This window comes from Apostichopus japonicus, chromosome 1, assembly GCF_037975245.1.
Source record: "Apostichopus japonicus isolate 1M-3 chromosome 1, ASM3797524v1, whole genome shotgun sequence".
Classification (NCBI taxonomy): domain Eukaryota; kingdom Metazoa; phylum Echinodermata; class Holothuroidea; order Aspidochirotida; family Stichopodidae; genus Apostichopus; species Apostichopus japonicus.
Window position 1 is genome coordinate 803,555 of NC_092561.1, and position 23,002 is coordinate 826,556.

Consider the following 23,002-nt stretch of genomic DNA (forward strand, 5'->3'; position numbering starts at 1 on the left):
TTGCACGTGGGAATCTTCCGAATTAGAGTTTATTTCTTGTTAATACCTTAACAAATTTTTCCATTTGAAATAGCTTTGAGTTTGACCCACAGAAATTCATTAAAGGTCAGGGGCGTAGCCAGGAACCGCAAGGTTGTATACACGACTATCTGAGCGGAGCGCCACCATCGGTTGGCGCGGAGCGTACAAGAAAATTTTTGGTTTTACAAAACCCTCAGATGGTCGGAAACGGCCCTTCCCGAGTGGTCATTTTGGTTCCCTGGCCTCTTGCTTACTTGAGACACCTCAATTTTTATGTAGAAAAAGGGCACATTTTTAACCTGAGGAAAAGTGGGGGGGGGGGCACGTGCCCCCCCCGGTTCCATGGCCCTTGAACCTAGTTTTAAAGAAAATAGACGCTGAGATTGATGACTTTGGATATTAGGCCAATCATGTTTGTCTGCCGACGTGTGATTTGCAATAACGGGAAAACAACCACTTAGCTGTTTCTACCATTCACAAAGAGATACAATTAAAATTGAATATGACTTCAAGCGTATGCATGGTGTAAGCCGCGCGCAATATGATTTTGATTGATGATATTTGTCAGCCTACATTTAATTTGTTTTCTTCAAATTTCCCCTTATATATATATTTTTTTTCATGAAGTATGTGGAGGCCCCTTGTTGTGGAGGCCCGTGGGCAGCTGCCCACGTTGCCCATTGGTAAATCCGGCCCTGCTACTGTATGTTATAACCTCAGATATATAATAATAATAATAAGAATATAACCAGACCTATTTCCCTTGCAAGAGCGTACGTATTTGACCCTTTCCACGATTGGAATTGAGTGGCGTCTTTTATAAGGCCATCTTTATGATATATCAAACGTTAGATTTGTGTCATGCTTACATAATATAGGTAAGCTAAAACAGCTAACAAAGTTAATCCATTGCATTTTTGACTTCCCACCAGGATTTGATGTGTGAATGTTGGGGAGAACCCAGGGGGAGGGGGAACCCTGGGGTCTAATGGGATCGAAGGGGGTGACCCTCTTCTGGATTTTATAAGCTCATAGATTCATAGGCGTACGAGGCGGGGCAGACTGCCCCCAAATTTCCAGAGGACAAGAAATTCGGGCAAAAGTCCTGAAAAATTCGGACAGCCTTAGAGGAGAAAAATATATATATATATATAAATATGCAGTAGCTTGACCGAATCTTTTTCAAATTTTTGTCCGACAATTCCATGGGGAGCGTTTTGTGTTATTTGTTTTGTGACATTAATTTTAATATAGGCCTAATGATTTTCTTCATTTAGCATCATGATGCCCGAATATTTCCGTGTTAACACCACGCTTCTTTCACTACCGCCCAAAATTAACTGTATACCTGGACATCCCCGACATGAGTGTATATTAGAAACATTTTATTTTTCATGGATGGTGGGGGGGGGGGGGAGGAAGTGCCTACAAGCCTAGAAGTACAGGTTTATCATATTCTTTGTTATTTTTTTATACTTTTTTGTGAGGCAAATTGCAGTCTCACCCGACCCAGCGACATTATCCCGCCTACGTGTCGTTGAACAATGTATGTGTTTTTTTGGAAGTATAGCTGAGTATTGTGTTAAAATAATAAATACGGTAGCTAAATAGGAGCTTAACAATATACTGTCCTCTTTTTCCCTTCAAAGTCATGTAACCATTTTGTCTTCTTTTAAATTACCAAATTTTTGGGGAAGTGTAAATTTCTAAAACGCGAGATTATAAAATAAAGAATGTTTAGATGCAACTTGCAAGGCATCAGAAGTGCCATTTCCGGCAATCTGAGAGGCATATTTTGCCAAAAAAATTCTTGTGCGCTACGCGCCAACTTACGGTGGCGCTCCGCTTAGATAGTGTCACGGGACTTTCGGGCAGAAAAGTTTCTGCCCCCCCCAAAAAAAAAAACCTGAAATGGTCCCGTACGCTTATGCATAGATGAATATATGGTGCGATATTGATCGGTTATTTTCAAGGACTAGTTCTTGTATTTGAAAATATAATCATGCTATCTGCATAAAAGTGTTGCCAGATCCAATTAAGCGACATAAAAGTAACAAATGGAATTTAAAAATAGAATCGTCACAATGGGTCGATCTTTTTATAGCCTATGTAATGACATTATGAAATAAGAATAAAAGTATGGCAGTTTTCAGTATTGTTGTGGCATAACCAAACATACCACCCACCCCCCCCCCACTGTCTTCTAATATTATTTACAAAACTGATGACCACGAGGAAATGGGAAATATAAATTTCACAAACAGAAACGGTCTTCTGCTCCTCTTCTTCTCCGACTTTGGATCTCTTGTGATCTCAAATGATATTATTTTTGGAGTTATCATATTGACAAGCATGCGGAATTTTACCTCTCGCAAGCAGCCAATGGACCTATCTGTGCAGTACTGGTGTTACCAGCCTTCTTCATCTGAGATGGGAGAGGGGGTAAGGGGGCTGTGACAGGGCAGAGTCACAGGGCGTTGGCATATTCATTTTCAAATTATTCCATTACTTTCATTTTCACATTTTCCCCAATCTCTCATATTTATTCGGGGGAGGAGGGGGAGGACGCAAGAGTTCTAACCGAGGGCCTATGTCGTCTGACTCCCCCTCCCCTTCCCCCACCCCAGCTGGTTACACAACTGCCGCTATGGAAAAGAGGAACCCACCCATGAAACAGCAGAATTCCTCCATGTACCTACACAAATTTCCCTCAGGGGTGTAAGTTATACAAGTAAGGAGTAGGCATTATGAGAAGAAAGTATCAACAAAAGATCTATAGTTTTCCATAAACTTTGTAATTGAAAGAATAGGATAATAATTCACACTTTAGAATAATCAGAAGGATAGACAAGAACTTTGAGACTGTATAAAGGTAAGCGTTTTCAACAATATGCGACAGACACATCCAAACTTAACACTCTCTGAAAATTGATTTAACAAACAAAAAACCAAAAAAAATAATAATAAAAATAAAAATGAAAAAAAAAAGAACAACAATAAAACAATTAAAATCGAAATATATTCCAGTGAAAATGATTCCTGAATTTATCTCAACGAATATTAGAAACATCCCTCACATTAAATATCATCAAACTTAATAATGATATCATCAAAAGTTTGTATTCTGAAATATATTCATAGCTAAGAAAAGGCTTAATAGACATCCAAACAACTACTTCCTCTTTACTATACAAGCCTTCTAAATATATATATTTTATTGATTTCCTCAAAAGATTCATACAAAAAATTTTTTTGGAGGGTAAACCATTTAATGCATTGTAACTTTATAAAACGAGATGAGATGTTTACATAACATCCCTGTGGCCGAAATAGATTTACACCCATAAAAATGAGCAAGGGCAGCTCTTATTGTTATTGCAACCTTTGTGTTTAATATAAATGACTGTTAAAATACAAATTTGTTATTTAGGACAGTGCTAGCTGGACGCTGTCACTACTTCTGACGCTTGACTCCCTACCCAACTATCATCACACACCCCCTCCCCCTCCCACCATCTTGTTCCAATTTTTAAAATACCATGAATAATGATCCAAAACTGATGCACATAGATTTATGAATTTTATCAATGATCTTCAATAATATTTAACAGCAGTGCAGACAACCCTCACCCACTACATTTAATCTCTCTCCCTCCTCCCACCATCCCCCCCCCCTCAACCCATTCCTCCTTACCTGTTACCTTATCACCCCTCCCATTGTTTATTAAGGTTTATCACTTGGTATGTATAAAGCCAACAACGCGCTAATTGACCAACAGAAGGTCGACAACATCAAACTCACCTTAATGAGAATACAGCGACTTAGCTTTCTAAAGTCATCAGGACTTATATCAATAGGCCTGGCTGCAACACACTAAATGACGGAACATCAAACGACTTTTTTTCAGTAAAGAAATGACAAATCTTTCCCCTTATCGCTTGTGTTTGTTCAAACTGGGGCGGCTGTAATCGTGAACATCACCATCGTTTCTGACGTCCGATCTGGAAAAAAGGCTATGAGTTGAGTTTCCCAAGCGACAGCCGACGTGACTTAAAACTGGCTGAATATTGATCAATCATATTTGAAAGCTCTCGATCATCCACAATTATCCATATTATACCGGTGGAGTCCAGTGGGTTCATGTTCGGTCCAGGCAGCGTGCCGCCTGGCTTAAATCACCATGGGTCTTCGATCACCTCCTCTAGCAGTTTATGACCCGCCTTCAACTTCCTGTTGATCGTAATTAGATATATGACCACAAACACAACGATCATGACTCCGAGAGCAATACCAACGATTGTGGGTATCCCTAAAATGAGAAAAAATATATATTAATTAATTAAAAAATATTAATTAATAGAAAACTAGTAGGTCTACAGATAGTTAAAGGCAATATGAAATGTTTTCAGGGTAATTTATAATGTAGGACTAAGGGCAATTTTTGATGTAGGCGAGAGGGTATATATATATATATATATATATATATATATATATATATATATATATATATATATATATATATATATATATATATATATGGGTGTGTGTGTGTGTGTGTGTTCCTGCCTATATTTACGTAATGGAAGTTGGGTTACTGAGTGTTCCCGTATGTGCCTACAGGGTAACATTCCCAAATGTGTATTACAGCCCAGGGTAACTTGGTGTTCCCAAACGTGTGTCACAGCCCAGGGTAACTTGGTGTTCCCAACTGTGTTTTACAGTCTAGGGTAACTTGGTGTTCCCAATCGTGAGTTACAGCCCAGGGTAACTTGGTGTTCCCAACTGTGTTTTACAGTCTAGGGTAACTTGGTGTTCCCAAACGTGTGTCACAGCCCAGGGTAACTTGGTGTTCCCAACTGTGTTTTACAGTCTAGGGTAACTTGGTGTTCCCAATAGTGAGTTACAGCCCAGGGTAAATTGGTGTTCACAACCATGTGTTACAGTCTAGGGTTACTTCGTTTTCCCAATTGCGTCACAGCCCAGGGTACCTTCATGTTCCCAAAATGTGTTACAGTTCAGGGTAACTTCGTGTTCCCAGTTACCACATGTTTTGGTGCCAACTGAAGAACCAGGAGTTGCTGTAACAATGGTCCTGTAAGTTATTGCATACTTGTTGTCATTACGTTAAGTTAAGGATCCAATTAGTATTATGCTGTATTTCTTGTGCAAAGAGTTGCTTAATATTATATTAAGTGGACTCTGATGAAATTCTCGCACATATGTTAATGAGAGAATATTAAATTCATTTAATGTATGAATGTAGCACTGTGTCAGTCTGATACTTTATAAACTCATATTATTCATGTGTAAGGGTTTGTGGTGTTATGTGTACAATCTAAAGTGTTAAGAACATGCTAACATTATTATTAATTCTATTATAATTCTATTATTCCTCTTGCAGGTTTTTTTTCGTTTTATCTTATAAATAAATTAGAAACTCTACCACTGAATCTTATCGTCCTTGTACTTACAGTAGTTATCTGTCACCACCAGCCCACAGACCTGAGTTTACTTACAGTAGTTATCTGTTACCACCAGCCCACAGACCTGAGTTTACTTACTAATTTATCTGTCACCACCAGCCCACAGACCTGAGTTTACTTACAGTAGTTATCTGTCACCACCAGCCCACAGGCTTTCCGTATATCCCCTTCAGCTAAAGTTCTGTCCTTTGTTAACTCGACAAATTTGTCGAACGGGCAGTCTAACTCGCATCCTGGCAGTATCAGATTGTAAGGGTCCACCTGCTGTGTGTTGTTTCTATACCATATTCTCACGGAAAAGGGGCTACTAGGGAGAAGGGAAACAGGAATAAAAACAAAAGAAACTCTGTAATAAGGAATTCCCAATTTCCTAGTGTTGTCGTTGCTGTAAATCTTATCTTTACCTCGTCGATATTTTATACGTTGGTGTAATGGACTGTATCAAATTTATCTAGTGGCAACAAGTATTTCTTTATCTTCTTATACACACACACACACCCACTAAGATGAAGGTGCAATGCTGAAAGAAAGCTAGAGCTAGAAAAAAAAAAATTCAAAATCTGACATTACACATTAGATGAGTGTATCAATTTAGAGGAACGAAACAACCCATTTGACAAGTGTAAAACAACTACCACAAACATAATTTACGTTGAAATCAACTAAGCAATGAATTAGTCAATCAATCGAGTCCCAGGCTCTATAAGTGGCAATCCCAACATTCGTGTGAGCTCTTGTGACACTTAATATTTGCTTTCTTGTATTGAATTGATTTAAATACAAAAATGTTCATATTTTGATAGACAATCTAGGGCAACTTTAATTTGCTCTATTATGTGTGCTTACAATTAGTAATCGTGCTTACAATTAGTAATCTTTGTCCTTCTTGATGGAAATCTACTTCAATCTTCCCTCTAGTCATAATAATATGCCCTTTATAAAAGATTCTCCTAGGTGATATCAACCTATTGGGGTTAATAGATTATTTGTAGCCTCAGTTCACACTAGATTTAAAGCTTCCGCCAAATGTACACGTACCTTTTTTTGGTATCTTTATTCTTCCACAGTTCGACTCCGACGGCCGACGCATATGGTGGCTGAAGGTCATTAAATATTTGAAGGGCAGTGAGTAGACTAGTGACTGTAACATCATGCTGTGAAAATCAATAAAGGAAAACATCAAATCAAAATACATAATATATATGCAATGAAATCCAAAGTATGCGCAATTAGTTTCTAATTCATCTCAGATCAACATCAATAAACTAGAGTTTAACCTTCAATTTGCTTATTTTTATTAAAATAATTACAATTGAAATACAGTTATAGTCAATATTCATACAGAAGTTGCAGAAGACTAGGCCAGCAGTTTCCTATTTCCTTGTACGACACATCCTCAAAAATAGGAGATTGAGATCAAATATTTGTCCTATCTGTCATATCCAGCGTTGTGACAGAGGGCGCTTATCATTTTGCCATTTTTGTCCCAATTTTGCGTAATCTGTACTGATCTCTGAACCAAAGAAACACAATCGCATGAAAGTGCTAGCGAACATGCCAACACGCAAGATGAACTTGCATAAAGACCCGCAGGGTGATTGACTAATTCAAGGTTCCTCTTGTACAATCTGACTGACCGCCCCCCCAAAAAACAACATATATATATTAGATAGAACCGATGTGACAGCGCATACAGGGGGGGATGGGGTGGATGAGGGGGCAGCCCAGTGTGACGAATTGGAGATGGGTTTGAACCATATACTGCAATAAAATATGCGGGAGAGCTAAGAATTGCAATACATCTGTCTGAAGGTTATCAGAACGAAACAAGCCGAGCAATTAATACTCACCGCGGAATACATGTGGAACTTGAGCTTGTGACCCGTCTGCGATGTATTCATGAAATCTCTCATATTATTAATCATCTGGCCCAGTAACGGACCTGTTTAAGACATGAAAATAGGTCATTACTTAAGGCAATGACATCCTTTTCAAAAATATACCATGAACAGTTCCATGTTTTAATTTGATGATATTTTCTGAGATAGAGAGAGCAAAACGACAATATGTTCTAAATTTGGCACTCTGCAAGACATATAATGATCACATTTGCAGCATGAAATCTATAGTCTTCCTTTAACTGTGTACCTAGCTCCTACAGCGCATCTGAGCAATTTCCAATGGGATAAAATCATATTGATTTATTTATTATTATTATTATTATTACAGCAGCTTGCACTTGTTTTACTTGTAATGTTACATTGTCCTGATCAAATTATGCTTAACCAATGCATATAAGAATAGCTGCTGAGTTGGTGATGTTAAAGGGCAACTTCTGATACACTGGAAAAGTGAATGAACAAACGAACGAATGAACGAAAAGTAACAAACAAACAAATAAATACATAAATAATTAGTGGGAAAAAAACATGTTTATTTAATTTCTGCATGATAGTTTCAAGATAATAACATTTGAAGTTGATAAACATTATACCAAAAGTGAAAGTGAATTTCAAATTTCATCCAAATAAGTGAGATGGTGTTTCTCTTTCATAAGTCCTAACAAAAACAAACGCACTTAAAAGCTGAACTATTCTCTGTAGAGATCAACACAAACCTCCCCTAAGTCTAGATTTAGCCGTAGAGTCAAACATTTGTCCCATTGCATAGGTGCTGAGAAAGTCAAGGGTCTCCCAAAATTTATCCTCTTTCGTCCAATCTGGCAGTGTTAAATTCTTCAGTTTCTGAAAGTAGGGAAAGAAAATTGAATTGTATTATCCTTGCACTGTTCATGTATTGAAGGGCTTGTTTCTTCTTAGACATGGAATTATCTCACTACCATCTCATAGCAATATACACGCACACCACAGGAGTTCAAAAACAACAACAACAAAACTTTCAAGAATATGTAACTTATTTTCTTGCCATTAGAAAAGACTAGTTTGTGTGGCATTAGTGACTAGCATTGGCTACACAAAACTAAAGGGAAATCACCACTGCTATATTAGCATTAGCGTTATTAGGCGACTTCCTAAAAATATGGTTATAAATTTCCATGGCTTACCACAGAGACTTTATTCATTGACAGTTTCGGCTTCCCACAATCAGCCTACCTGAACATGACCTAACCAAACGCGGCCAACGGAACATGAAAAACGTTTGATAGTCGAGCACAGGCAACTTTGGACTATGCCTGATCATAGAGATTTAGGTTACTTTTGGTTACAGTTCAACATGTAGCCGTCTCCAGACTGGCATTCCGCATTGTGTGTGATAGTTGCTGTAACCAATCACCTTAAAGTACAAAGGTCATTCATAGAAAACCATCGTCGCGTGTGCTCATCGGATGTTCTGTGTGCAGTGGTACAGTGGTTAGACTGTGACTCTGCAGAACTGTCCAAAATCTAGGTCGCAACAGTTGAGCGGGAGTCGGGTCCCGATCGGTCGAGTCACTTACCTCTATTTTCAAAGGGTCCGACACTTTATAGATATTGTTTATAGTTATTGATCCATTAAATCCAGAGTCAGTGTTCAATTTCTTCAGAAATCCCTGGAATGAGAAAAGAAAAAGTCAGTAAGAAAACACATTCTATGTTACTGTGGATGTAATTAGTAAATTGAAAAAAAAAATGAAAAAAAAAAATGTGAGACTGCCTTTTACCAGGTGATTTCTGTTCAATTTATGCAGTCATTTTCATCCTTTATGAAAACAGAAATGATCTTTTTTTTTCTTAATCAAAACTGTAAAAATATACAAATAAGCTTAACAGAACTCATTGCTTATCTTCTTGAAGACTTTCCCTACAATTTCCCATTTTTCTTGTAATCCCGGCTCACCTAAGCTACTAAACGCATTATTGTTTTCAGTTGCCTTATTTTTCTTCTTACCTGATTCTTTTTGTCTGTCACCAGATTTTGAGAAATTCCACCCAAATTTTTAAATCTTTAAGCTGCCTATGTTTGGAGTATTGTGACTTACTACTGTTCCTACTACAATTTGTTCCCCTTTTGGCTGGAATTTTTCATCTTGACACACTTTCTTGTTTATTAAATGAAATTGTGATTCTTACATTAGCATTAAACTCTGCAGTGTTTTTTGTGTGTGTTATACATCGAGATGCTGTTGATAATTTACTGTAGTGGAGAGATGAAATGTTATGCTACACTACCAACATTTCATACTTGTTTGACAAAGAGACTTAATGACCTCAAATTCAAGTTACTACCAACTTCTTCTTTCAAATCGATCATTCTGAGCAGAAACAGAAAACATCTGGCCGGACTTTTTTTTGGTAGATCCCATCAGAAATGCATAAATGGGCAAAGTGCTGTTGCCGCCCACGTGGAGATTCTTTGCCGCCAGCAAGAACATTTTCAAATCCCTAACAATGCTATTGAAAGTTTACTCTGGTGGCTCCATCTAATTCCAGTAACCATTTAATAATCAAAACTAAAACATGAACTAATTCTGGGTTTATTATTCTTCCTTTTTTTATGGCTTAATACTGGGATTACATTATGAAACACCTAAGGTATCATAACTACAACTTTTTTGACTAAACAGTTCCTCTTCTACTCTACGGTATCTGTGGGACTATCTGCTACATAAAAGCAACGTGTCACAAAGTAGGATGCTGAGGAAAGCAGTACTAGCTATTCTGGATTTATATAGGGAGAAAGCCTTTACCCAACATAAATAAACAGAGTTCAATGAAATTACCCAATAAACCAAAAGCATGACCAATTGTAAGCATGTACAAGGATTATTTGGGTTCAATAGGATTTCAACGTAACATATGGACATTTTGTATGTGAAAATTTCTGATCTCTCTTAGTTCACCTTTTAACTAACGCTAACTTTTAGGCAACTTTCCATATGAATGGTCAAAAGAGGAAGGAGGTGTTAGGAACTGGATGGATGGTAGCTCTCCCCCCCCCCCCCCCCCCCCGTTTATAGAATTGACCAATTTGAGCTTAGTATTATAGGGAATAGAGGATAATGTATATGTTTATGAGGTAAGTATTACAGTGCGTGTTATAAATTGCAATAATGCCAATTTTTGTGGTAATAGTCTAGATACAGTCCATCAAAAAGTGTTGCACTGCCCGTGGACTTGATACAAAATGGCACCATGGTTTGCAAGATTAACTTTCTTGCCCATTTGATCTATAGTATACACACATAATTTATGGCAAGTTATCCTTTCATGGAGTGTACTGTAACAGTAACTATAGCTAACATGTCCTGCCATCCTATCCAATAACATTTGTTTGTTTTGTGAGCATGTCATCTGAAGTTTTGATGTTAACAAAGTGAAGTAAAGTGAATTAAATATATATCTCTTCTGCAAATATATTATCAGCCCACTACTCTAGCTCAAATATGCTTAGTGTTAAACATACGACCCGTCCATTTTGGCCGGCCTTCTTTCTAGGAATCAACAGATGACTCCCTTTGACAACAGTTCCCTACCATGCAATAAATGAATGCAACATACTGTATGCAGGGAATAACTTAGTGATAACAATTTGTATAGGACTTTTGAAGGTCCCTTTAAATACACTACGGTTACTGTGTACAAAAACTGCCATACACATTTTGCACTTGTATAGCATTTTGCATAGCATTTTGCATAGCATTTTGCATAGCAGGATAAATTATTATTTTTATTATTTTCTTTATATATTTTTATATTAATTTTCAAGCTGCGTCCATTTTATTTTTCGTATTCATATTTTAAGGGATTTTGTCATTTTGTTACTTAAATTTACCTAAAACTCACTTTTCTCTTTTTAGGAATTTCACTGTAAATCTATATTTTTAAATTATTCCTTTGTTATATATATAGTTTTTTATATTAATATTTAAGCTGTGTCAATTTTATTCTTCATATTCATATTTTAAGGGTTTCGTCATTTTGTTGTCATTGTAAAGCGCTCTTGAAAATGCTTAAGCATGAAAAGGGCGCTATATAAATTTGGTAAAATAATAAAATAATAATAATAATCTTTAGTGAGGGTAGTTCTGCTCAGTGCAGAAGCACTGCTTTCCAGAGGTGCCCTCAAAATTATTCCCTGTGCATGGTACAGTTTGTTACACTGTGTGTCAGTATCAAGGGCCAGGTAGGGATGTGGGCAAGGGGCAGAGGATCTAGGGACCCTTCCCCATAAAAGAAAATTGAAAGGTTTAACATGAGAAGGTGCAATATGGGGCATATTTAGACTATAAATTAGGTCTAAATCCTAACGTGTGCTAATAACTTCTAACTTTTCCATAAGGTTGACAAAAGGGGGGCTGTTTACGACCCCCCCAAGGATCTCCCCCCCTAGATCCACAACTGAATATCTAGACGACATTACTCACAGCATACTTTTTCGACAGTGCCACGTAATCATCATCATTGAGGGATTCCTCCTGAAGTTGGGTGTACGTTGGACAGTTTGCAGAAAATGATAGGTACTGTGGAGAAGAGCATTGTAAAAATTAAAAAACTGTTTGCAGCATTTATGTTGGAACCTGAGAGAAGCAAGAGGGCATATTGGGAAGATGGAAGAGAGTGTATGCGGGAGATACAGGAGGACGCATTTGGAAATCAAATATATTACGAGTGAATAATTAGGAGCGGCACGCTAACCTGTCTCTTCGCAATCTCTTCGACATTCTCTATCTACCTTGCCTAGACTAAATAACTGGTTACCTCCCTCACACACTGCACACCCTAAGCTGACCGGCTACTACGGGTCAATGACCCTCCTTCTCAAGTGAATACTCTGCCTCAGTGAAAACCAATCAAGCGCTATATTAAACATCACTTACAAAATCTTCTGCCACAGGCATTGTGTGGACTGGAATGGGCTGCCATGGTATATCCTTATCCCATACTTGATGGCCCTGTGGGGGAAAAAACCCGGAGAGATCCACGGCAGCTGACATCAGAGTCCTGTCTACATCTGTGCTCCATATACTTATTTCATATCGGCTGTAGTTGGCATCTAAAAGCTCTGTATCTTCTACATATTTCTGCTGTAAAAATTTTCCAAGTTGGTAGTGTTGCTTCATGCCGACCTACCAAAGAGAACAAAAAATTTGTTTATGGCATAATTGGGTCCCACTTTAGAATCAGAAAAGGTAGTGTGGGTAGTAAGGTAGGAGTGAGACACACTTCCTGAAATATATAAAATTCAGAGTGAGATTTCATGTCATGGTTTAAAGGCTCATAGATTAGCGTGGCAGTAGAACCATACTCTGATGGTTTAAGGGCTAGTAGACTAGCCCAGCAGTAGAACCATACTCTGATGGTTTAAAGGCTAGTAGACTAGCCCAGCAGTAGAACTATACTCTGATGGTTTATAGGCTTGTAGACTAGCGCAGCAGTAGAACCATACTCTGATGGTTTAAAGGCTTGTAGATTAGCGCAGCAGTAGAACCATACTCTGATGGTTTAAGGGCTAGTAGACTAGCCCAGCAGTAGAACCATACTCTGATGGTTTAAAGGCTAGTAGACTAGCCCAGCAGTAGAACTATACTCTGATGGTTTATAGGCTAGTAGACTAGCGGAGCAGTAGAACCATACTCTGATGGTTTAAAGGCTTGTAGATTAGCGCAGCAGTAGAACCATACTTTGATGGTTTAAAGGCTAGTAGACTAGCGCAGCAGTAGAACCATACTCTGATGGTTTAAAGGCTAGTAGACTAGCGCAGCAGTAGAACCATACTCTGATCGTTTAACGGCTTGTAGAATAGCGTGGCAGTAGAACTATACCTTAAATTATTTTTGATGCTTTACATAAACAGCAAACAAGGCACAGTCAGCCCAACCTAAGGCATCGCACCATTAGTAGGGTAACTTTTGAGGGACACGGTGACATGCCGTTCAAGACAGGAGACAGCAACAGCTTTCGAAGGTGTTATCGGCCTGGTCAAGCCTTTCATCTTCTTCATCTGCATGACGGTAGATCGTTGTAATGTACAGACATCCACTGGCATAATTTGTTAGGCCAGTAAATAAAGAGCCGAATTGTCAAGGCCTGTCTTATTTTACAGTATTTATAGTGCACCATCCTTTCACATTATATAGAAACAAACACAATCAAGACTCACTGCATTCCTTAATGAGGATGTGTTAACATATGTTTTGCTCATTGACCTTTTTTTAAATGTTTTTTACTGTTCAATAAGTTGGAAGTTAAAGGTGTCATTTCTGAAATATTGAAAGTGTTATAGAAATACAAATGGACCGATAGTTCAGTACTTTTTTAACCATCCATGATATATGCAAGTTAATGTTGTTCAGAAAGTAGTTTTATAATGCCACTACTTGTGTTAAGGATTGTTCACAAGCATTATCAACTATAAAAAGCCAATCTGATGCAATAATTAATTAGAACTTGTCAAGTACACTTTGGTATGAAATTAATTGCTCAAGCTAAAGATAGAACAACATTTTTTACATGAACATTACAAATTTACTTCCTCCTGGTGCTACTCTATTGTTTAGCCGTCATGTGACAGTCTCCCCTTCAAGGTCTCTCGAGTACAGTCAATTAAAGGGATATTCTGGTGACAAAAACAATGTGAAACTTATATTGAAGAGAAAGAAATATTCCACACTGCTAGTTGAAAACCCCATCTCAATATCATGCCCGTAACTTGAGATATGTTTGATTGAATGTTACCTATTTTGACTGGCTGAACCTTCAACTACTCCAGGAAGCTGGATCACAGTAGGGGGTTTGTGATGTCATCTGGGCAAATGCTCTTCAAAAGATTTAATTAGGCTATTATAATCTTCTTGTTGATTTATCCTTGAATTTTGGTACATTTGGAATGTTTGTATAGTTGTTAAATTCTCTGTACTTAGAATTTCATCAAAATGTATCCTTTTTTTGTAGAAATATTCTTTTTGTTGATAAATAAATGAATTGGCTTATTATAAAAAAAAAAAAGATATTTGCAGCTCAAATGCCCTAATGACATCATACATTCTGTTGTTGCCCAGATGCATACAGTAAATACAAGATATCACTAAATTTAAACTTTAGTTCTTTGCAGTACAATATGCTATGAGCATGTGGTTTTCACAGTTAGTTAGGTTTAGAAAATTTCCAGTAATTTCCAGTAAAAATTTGTTAAGATATTAACAAGAAAAAAAAAAACTCTAATTCGGAAGATTCCTACATTAGCAACTAGCATGATTTCACCTCATTTTGTCTCAAAAGAAGACTTCCTTGTTTCCCAATTTGCGCTTTGGAAATTGCAGAGCTAGTATGCATAGTTTCCTTTCGGGGGGGGGGGGGGGGGTTGATGGAGTGATGTGTATACACAAATAAGATAATACAATAAGAGTTATAAAGGGTACTAAATATAAGGCTGCATCAGTCCAATCAAATTTCTGCAAAGTGCCCTTGGAGGTTGGTGCCCCCCAGATTAAAAGTGCTTCTGCCGCCCTTGACCTGGACATCCTGGTGTATATAAGAAACATTTTTCTTGTTCATGGATGGTTGGGGGGGGGGGCCTAGAAGCCTAGAAGTACCGGTTTATCATATTCTTTGTTATATTTTATACTTTTTTTGTGAGACAAATTGCAGTCTCACCCGAGACAGCGACATTATCCCGCCTACGTGTCGTTGAACAATGTATGTTTTTCTGGAGGTAGCTGAGTACTGTGTTAAAATAATAAATAAGGCAACTAAATATATGGAGCTTAAAAAATATACTGCCCTATTTTTCCCCTTCAAAGTGATGTTACCATTTTCTCTTCTTCTAATTTACCAAATTTTTTGGCAAGTGTAAATTTCTAAAAGGTGAGATTATAAAATAAAGAATGTTTAGATGCAACTTGCAAGGCCTCAGAAGTGCCGTTTCCGGCAATCTGAGAGGCATTGTTTGCCAAAAATTTTCTTGGACGCTACGCGCCAACCGATGGTGGCGCTCCGCTTAGATAGTGTCACGGGAACTTTCGGGCACAAAAAGTTCTGCCCCCCCAGACTGAAATGGTCCCGTACGCCTATGGCAATAAACTTTAACCACCAGAAGTGTTTGACTACAGTGTGTATAGAATAAAGTTCAAAGCATCTTCTCTGTTTTGGTTTGCAATTTTCCAACAGTACAGAGTAATTACTACTCAAATATTAAAATGAGATTGCACTAATACACTAGCTGAGAGTTCTTCTCCAAATGAAGGTTAATGAGTAGGTATTGAAGAAATTCATGGAATCCTCGAAATGTTAGATTAATATCGTCTGGACAGGCGGACACTAGAACTGCATTTGCCTTCAATTACACAGTATTGTAGGGCGCGTGGAGTGCTTGCAGTATTAGGAAGAACTTTTTCGGTTGTTCATGGTGTTATTTTTTGGGCTGACAACACACCAGGGAGTATGGTCATGTACTGTAGGTACGTACAAAGTTAGGGCGCTTGTGAGCACTATGACAGGCTCAGTAGAAGTTGGCTAAATGTACAGAGACAACTTTAAGTTTCAACGTCCAGTCATGTAGGTATCGTTCACTCGGCCAGTAATGCCAATATTGTAATGCACATGCGCACTACTCCATCCCCTTTTTGATATGAAATTTGGTTAATTAAACTCATGAATTTTACTGATACAAGATTTTAGTACAATACAATCCTGACCTGAAATATGGATCAGATTTTATGATGCCAAACACACAAGTTATCTAATAGGCTGGTCGGTTGGAGATACTGTAGATTATGAAACAAGTTTTCAATAATTTGACCTCTGGTGACTCCAAATGGACTTTGATCTCCACAAAAAATAGGCTTCTTGTACTTAACATATCACAATTACATACTCAATATGAGATTGGTCCAAGCTTCCCTTCTTGAGATTTTGTATTTACAAGGTTTTTATTTGACCCCTAGTGACCCCAAATAAACTTTGACCTCCACCAAATTCAAATGGCTATTTCTACTGAATGTGGTACATCTTCACACGAAATATGAGATTGGTCCAAGCTTTCCTTCTTGAGATTTTGTGTTTACAAGGTTTTTATTTGACCCCTAGTGACCCCAAATAAACTTTGACCTCCACCAAATTCAAATGGCTTTTCTACTGAATGTGGTACATCTTCACATAAATATGAGATTGGTCCAAGCTTTCCTTCATGAGATATTGTGTTTACAAGGTTTTCACAATTTGACCCCTGGTGACCCCAAATAAACTTTGACCTCCACCAAAATCAAATGGCTTTTTTCTACTGAATGTGGTACATCTTCACACGAAATATGAGATTGGTCCAAGCTTTCCTGGTTTTCACAATTTGACCCCTGGTGATCCCAAATGACCTTTAAACTCCTCTAAAAAGTAACAGGTTCTTCTACTCAAAGTGGTACTCCTACACAGGAAATATGAGATTGGTCGAGGCTTCCCTACTTGAGATATTGTGTTTACAAGCAACGTCTCACAAACACACACACGCCCATCCAACTGCATGACTACACAGGTTTCTATTATTATCGAAACCAAATATCAAAACAAGTCATCTGTTATAATTAATAGCCACATTTATGGATAATTTTAATTGGCAAAAGGAAAGAATCCTGGGAATAAGTATTTAAGAGATTGTCAAAACAAGCATGAACTGAAAATCCCCCAGTTGCATTGTTTCTTCCTAGATACACTCACCAGTAACTTTTAGCACTTTTCCCTGCTGACCCACTTCTGGGTCATTGTCTGTATCCCCTTTTCCTTCTGAATGTACCAGTCGCAAAAGTCATTGGTTTCTACCAATTTTATCATCTCCAAGAATCATTCAACTTTGTGTTTTCAAATCATTTCTTTTCTGAGAAAAGGTTTCCAACACACTGTTGAAATGCTGCATATAAGTATGTATAGGTCAACTTGTTCGGGTTCTTACCACTCCTATTTCGCGTAGGATTTTGTCATTCGTTAGGCAGTACGTTACATATGTCGGAGGGGGCCCGACGGTCTCTGATCAAAATCCCTTTTTTTACAAGTTTCTTAAAGCACCATACTGATAAAATGCAATTATATAACTGGAATATACCCTATGAGGACAATTAAGGATAGTCTGTATGAAGTGATGTAGTCAAATGGACTACCAAACACTCCTGCATGGAAACAAAAAACAATATGAATGATTTTGAGTTTTCACTGTACCTGAGTTAGTTGACCAAACCCTTGAGGCCAATCTTTTTCTTGATATTCATCTGTTGGGTAGGCATCTGCCGGAGTTCGGTCTCCATGTCGGAAGAGCTGAAAATCAGAAGAACAGAAGATTTATGTCTCCAGCCAAATGTTTGGAGTACACTTAAAGATGAACGATAGTGATTTTTCAGCATCGACGAAAAAATACGATTTTATTCAAGAGTATTCTAGTTGGTTTCCATATTACACATGTGAAAATTCAAGTCAATCCGATCTTGGGAAAGGCTTAAAAAAAATTCCTAAACTCGTTGATTTTTTAAACAAAAATTGGGCTTTTCGCGAACAGCGATATGATGATCACATGATCTACAGTGACATGTGACGTCATTATGATGATAACAAAGTGAGCTCGGCGTAGTGTACTTCAGCAGTGTGCACTTAGTGAGTAAGTTTAGTTGCAACCTACTCTATATTGGACTCGACAAACAACCTAAACCAGAGAGGAGATTTGATACACTACGTGAGACATTAAACGGTCTAATTTTAATAAGGTGTTATTGTTCCTGCTTTTTCTTGTCGTTTTAGTGAAGCCGACTGTCCCAATGTAAATTACGGAATAATCGGTCATAGAGCCATCTCAGGCCCAATTGAAATTTGCGTGTGGCAAGGTCACTAAAGTAAAAAAAGTTTGAAAGTTTGATGCTTTTATGCCGCATTATTTATATATATCCCGATAAATGCAACAGTAAATGTTGGAAATGGAAGACATGTCAGACGTGAACAACCTAATGACTATGTGAGGAGAGAATCCACGTGCAAATTTCAATTGGGGCATGGACGTCACTTAGGCAGAGTTTTTTTGGGCAGAGATGTGTTCATACCCTCCAAACCACTTTAAATGTAATACGAATAGGAAATGCGTGTATGCTCGAGCGAAACAAAACATCGTGTAAGTATTACTTACGGTAGCGCACACTGTCACTTATGTTTGCACCTGAGTGTGAAAGTACCGTTTGCGGACCTACGTGAAGTTGGGCTAGAATACGATTCCTCCTGAAGCCCAAACCACGAGGCATGCATGTGAATAAACGCAATAGGCATTGCATGTAGTGAGAAAATTGTTTGAGCTAGACTAACTACTCGATTGAGTTCAAATGCGGTTGTATTTCAAGCTCAATGAAACCTTTCTGTTGGATTTAATGACGCACGGAACAAAGAACGTTTATGTTTTACAGTAGGCCTAGTGCATACAAGCGAATCTACTTTGTTTAGAACTTTGGATTTTCTTTCGGATGTTATACTCAACTAAGTTTGAGACTATCATCACTATTGTTATTGTGCCAGTTTGACTGGTAAGTGAGCACATTCATACATCACTCTGTATAAAACCCGCCAAAAACGTGATCTTGAGATTTACGTTACTTTGGGTCAGCTTGCGAGTTACCTCTTCAGATATTGGGAAATCGTTGCGGAATCGCCGCAAATTTCGTAAAAAAACACTTGTAAACACGTGGTGAAGAAATCAAGAAACACCATGATATTCCTTATCTATTTATGTCTGGAACATTACGCCTGAAAATAACAGTTATGCTGACACGAAATGCACGCACAGCTCCGTACTGAACAGTTCACAACAGAAAAGATCATCACAGTGACGTCATTCACTGACCTGAGGGCTGTTCAAGGTGGTTGCAGTGTTTGCAAATTCCTAAATTACGGAGACGAAAATCTACATTATATATGAAAATGAGAGATTTTTTTTCTGTCACTATCGTTCTACTTTAAATGGAAGAAAAATTGTTGAGAATGTTTTTGTCATGTTTACAAACATGGTCTTTGTTTAAATCAAACTTTGACACCCTCTATGTATTTGTGTTGTTGCTGATTTTGCTTTTTTCCCACCAAATCAATGTACATATGTATCAGAAATATAGTGCATATCTTTCCATTACACTGGTCAACCGGAGTCAACCGCCACATAGACATACAGTAAGGTTAAGCTGTACAGGATAATGTAGGAGTCATCTGATCAGGAAGGAATCACATGATTTTACTAGGCTGCTGAACTTGTTACTGTACTGTACGTTGCTGGACCTCTGCATGTTGCAAACAGGAAGCTATACACACAGTACAGCCTTTGTTAATTGGCAACCCACCACTATCATCTAGCGTCACAAGCATCTAGTACTATGAATGTATATATGCAGAGAATCTATGTGAGGACTGTGTACAGTACTGGCATGGCAGTCAACACTGTGTTCTCAGTTTTAGGTTAGTCCAACATGCCCTTTTCATGTGTTGGTTCAGCAATTTCACCACAAAAAACAACCTATTATTACTCAAGATACTGATAAGACTGCTACTGATTCATGAAACTAAGCCAGTGCTCACTAATGATTTTGATGGGTTACCATCAACATGGCACCACTTAGATTAATTTTAATCTCACAGTAGTATTGATACATATTGATGTATATGTTTCCTGTTAAGGCAAATTTGGGGATATTTTTTATAATTTATTATTTATATATTTCACACACATTTAAGTAAACTTGACTAGGCAAGCTAATGAAAATATGATGATACTTTGGTATTGAATGGCACTGAGGAATTTATCAGTTATATTTGAATGATTACTTTTTAAAGGATTGTCAGGGGAGAGCTTGAATTTGGGAAATACGAAAGTTTGCATGCATGCCAAGTTGCGGTCCTTATAGGGTGCCTTAGGTCATTCTCTACATGGCCAGCTTACTGGCAGTATTATGCTATGCAGCAGTAGACTGGTAGCACTGATGATGCACACGAATCAATATCCTTCTTTTTTTTGGGGGGGGGGGGGTACGGCTATTATTTTTTAATAAGGATTTGAACTGTGATTCTTGTTTTGCCTGTTTTATATTGCTTGTTAGCATTGTTAATATAAATTAGTTTTTATAGAGTTGATCATTTCAACTGTCTGTACCACTCCACATTACAATTCATAGCTTACTCTGCACCTATCTGCCAACGTGATATTCTGCTTGGGATTTAATAAAGTATGACTTACTTAAACCAAAACGTAACTATCTTCCGTAGAAATTAAATCTTGTTACAAAACAACCTGTAATAAAACTAGATCATATAAGGCCTCCAGAAAAGTATTTCAATGCCAATCACAAAACTCGATATTAAAGTTAGCTTTGTGGCATTTCTTTTATTTTCTGTCAAAATTTCAGCGAAATTGGAAGAAATGTACACATCCTTCCCATCAACAAATACAGATGGAGCCAATAACATTTCTTGCTGATTTACATCAAAATGAGGAAGAAAATACAGTTCAATTTAAGGTACAATTTTTGAGCACATAAACTATAAAATATGCAAACTGGCAATTGCCGAAAACATTTTACGAAATTTTCTTTTTTGTTGCATACAGTACATGTAGTCTTTTAATACCTAAATCATTCTGACAGACTCTATCTTATGATTGAAATGATTAATGAAACTTGACATTAATATATGTGCCTTTTGTTGTTGCAAAGTGACTGAAATTAAATAAATAGGCCTTATGTGATTCAGTCATAAAAATGTTGGAATCAACTGTAGTCTTTCTTCTATGTCAATCCTAAGTTATATACCTAGGCCTTGCGTAACTAAGGGCGGCTAGTTATTTACAATTATTACTAGCTCTAACCTAGCCTACAGGCTACAGTAGGCTTTGCTACGCCTAACTTTGACGATGTCGTTCATAACTATGATTATACATTACCACTTGAACATGTTCCAAAGAGCTTTCGGAGAAGGTGCTACCAATAATGAGTGCTACACACAAGAAAGAAAAATCTAAGCCCAACATTTTAAGGGAAATGCATCAACTGTTCTGAGCTATTATATGTGGTCGGGAGCTTTTAGTGTTGCTGTTTCCATGAGTTATCGATCACATCATGTTAGTAAATTGTTGACGTCCAACTGGCCTGTGTTACCCTCTCTTTAGTCACACACGTGAATGGCAGCAGATGGTCACGCCCACCGCTTTGGGATAGCAAATGGAGATGCTCATTTTTAGCCCCTCCCACTCAAAGCTTGGCGTTTGGAACTATTGAAAATACTTTTGAGGAAACGACCGTGACTCATATTAATATTTCTGTTTCGACTCTACTACTAGTACTAGAGCGACAATTAACTAATTAGTAATAAAAACTAGCAACATAAAAAAGGGAATAATTTAGTGATTAGTGATTAACACACTGTTATCTAAAATCTCAGTATATGTAAACTGTACCGAAAGGCTCGTAATTAGTGGCGAACAAATATGCCTAGATATAAAACTTAATTTATAACTTGTTGGTAAGAAAAATATAGACTTATAACACGATTAACACATATACTAAATTGCAGTTTCCCATATGAGGTGAAACCTATTGCACGTTGAAACATAAACAGAAGGTTGTGTTCGGACGCTTATCAAATACAATAATTGAACGCGAACTACAGTGTCATCAATGTAAACAAAAGTAGTAGACCTACTTATCCAATATTAAAACTTGTATGTAAGAATAAACTGAACGTTTTCTGACAATATTGCTAAGCTTGTTACAACAGTTTGTTTACATAATTTTCACAGAAAAAAACATAAAAGCAAAAATAGCATTTTTTATGATAACAAATTGATCACGATTGATTTCCTGTTTACTATTTAATAATTTCCTTTTACAGGAGAATCTGTCAATCGTATGCAAGCCGTTTTGCTTTTAATCTTTTAATTTTGAAAGTTAATGATTAAATGCTTGTGATGATATCTTTAATGAGTTCAATATATCTTCAATTGGTGCTGGGATTTTTTGATATCATAAATTCTTTTCATGATATCACTAAATCAAAGTTATGATGTAATTTCATTTCTTGATATTTTAAAATAGAAAACATTTCAGATATCACCATAATACTTACAAATTATATCAAAAGTTCGTATACAGATATGAGTAAATGGATTGCAGATAGGCCTATCATTAAAAATGACATACATATCAAGAAGTACTCCATAATTAATGATATCATGAATACGATTTAACGATTTGTATATATCACTAATTCGGATTTAATGATATCATGGGTTCGAAATTAATGATAAGTACTGATCTTTAATTCGAATTAATGATATCAATAAATATGGCTGAACTCTTGACATGTACGCCATCTTTAAAGATATCTTGAATTGATTTGCGGACATCATGAAATGATTTAAAGACTATCAAGGATCCAATTTGTGATATCACAAATTCCATTTATTTGTTGATATCATTAATTATTTTACCGATAACTTGAAGATATCATGATGTTAGCCTATCTGTAATTATTAGCTGGTAACCTAAGTAGTGATTTTAGTGTAA

The 23,002-nt window shown here is 37.1% G+C and overlaps 1 protein-coding gene across 2 annotated transcripts; it reads right to left on the reverse strand.

Moving 5' to 3' along the window:
- Nucleotides 1-2,795: 2,795 nt before the first annotated feature.
- Nucleotides 2,796-21,615, reverse strand: LOC139970539 (prostatic acid phosphatase-like). Of its 2 annotated transcripts, none has more exons than XM_071976358.1 (10): nucleotides 21,382-21,615; nucleotides 17,646-17,741; nucleotides 12,323-12,571; nucleotides 11,870-11,965; nucleotides 8,963-9,055; nucleotides 8,123-8,249; nucleotides 7,356-7,447; nucleotides 6,544-6,659; nucleotides 5,628-5,812; nucleotides 2,796-4,331 (listed from the first exon to the last, which is right to left on the reverse strand). In XM_071976358.1, the coding sequence occupies exons 1-10, from the start codon at nucleotides 21,466-21,468 to the stop codon at nucleotides 4,198-4,200; spliced, it is 1,275 nt and encodes a 424-aa protein (XP_071832459.1). In that variant the 5' UTR covers nucleotides 21,469-21,615; the 3' UTR covers nucleotides 2,796-4,197. The 2 variants fall into 2 exon arrangements, with proteins under 2 accessions (XP_071832459.1, XP_071832525.1); XM_071976424.1 differs by having other exon boundaries at nucleotides 5,628-5,809; nucleotides 21,382-21,614.
- Nucleotides 21,616-23,002: the final 1,387 nt, after the last annotated feature.

Bases quoted from the DNA above. Each gene is read 5' to 3' on its own strand.
- LOC139970539 (XM_071976358.1), bottom strand. From the start codon at position 21,468: ATGTTGGGCTTAGATTTTTCTTTCTTGTGTGTAGCACTCATTATTGGT. The intron at 12,572-17,645 runs GTACAGTGAAAA...TCTCTTTGGTAG, and splicing joins GGTTTGGTCAACTAACTCAG to GTCGGCATGAAGCAACACTA. The intron at 8,250-8,962 runs GTAAGTGACTCG...CCCTACTTTCAG, and splicing joins CGGACCCTTTGAAAATAGAG to AAACTGAAGAATTTAACACT.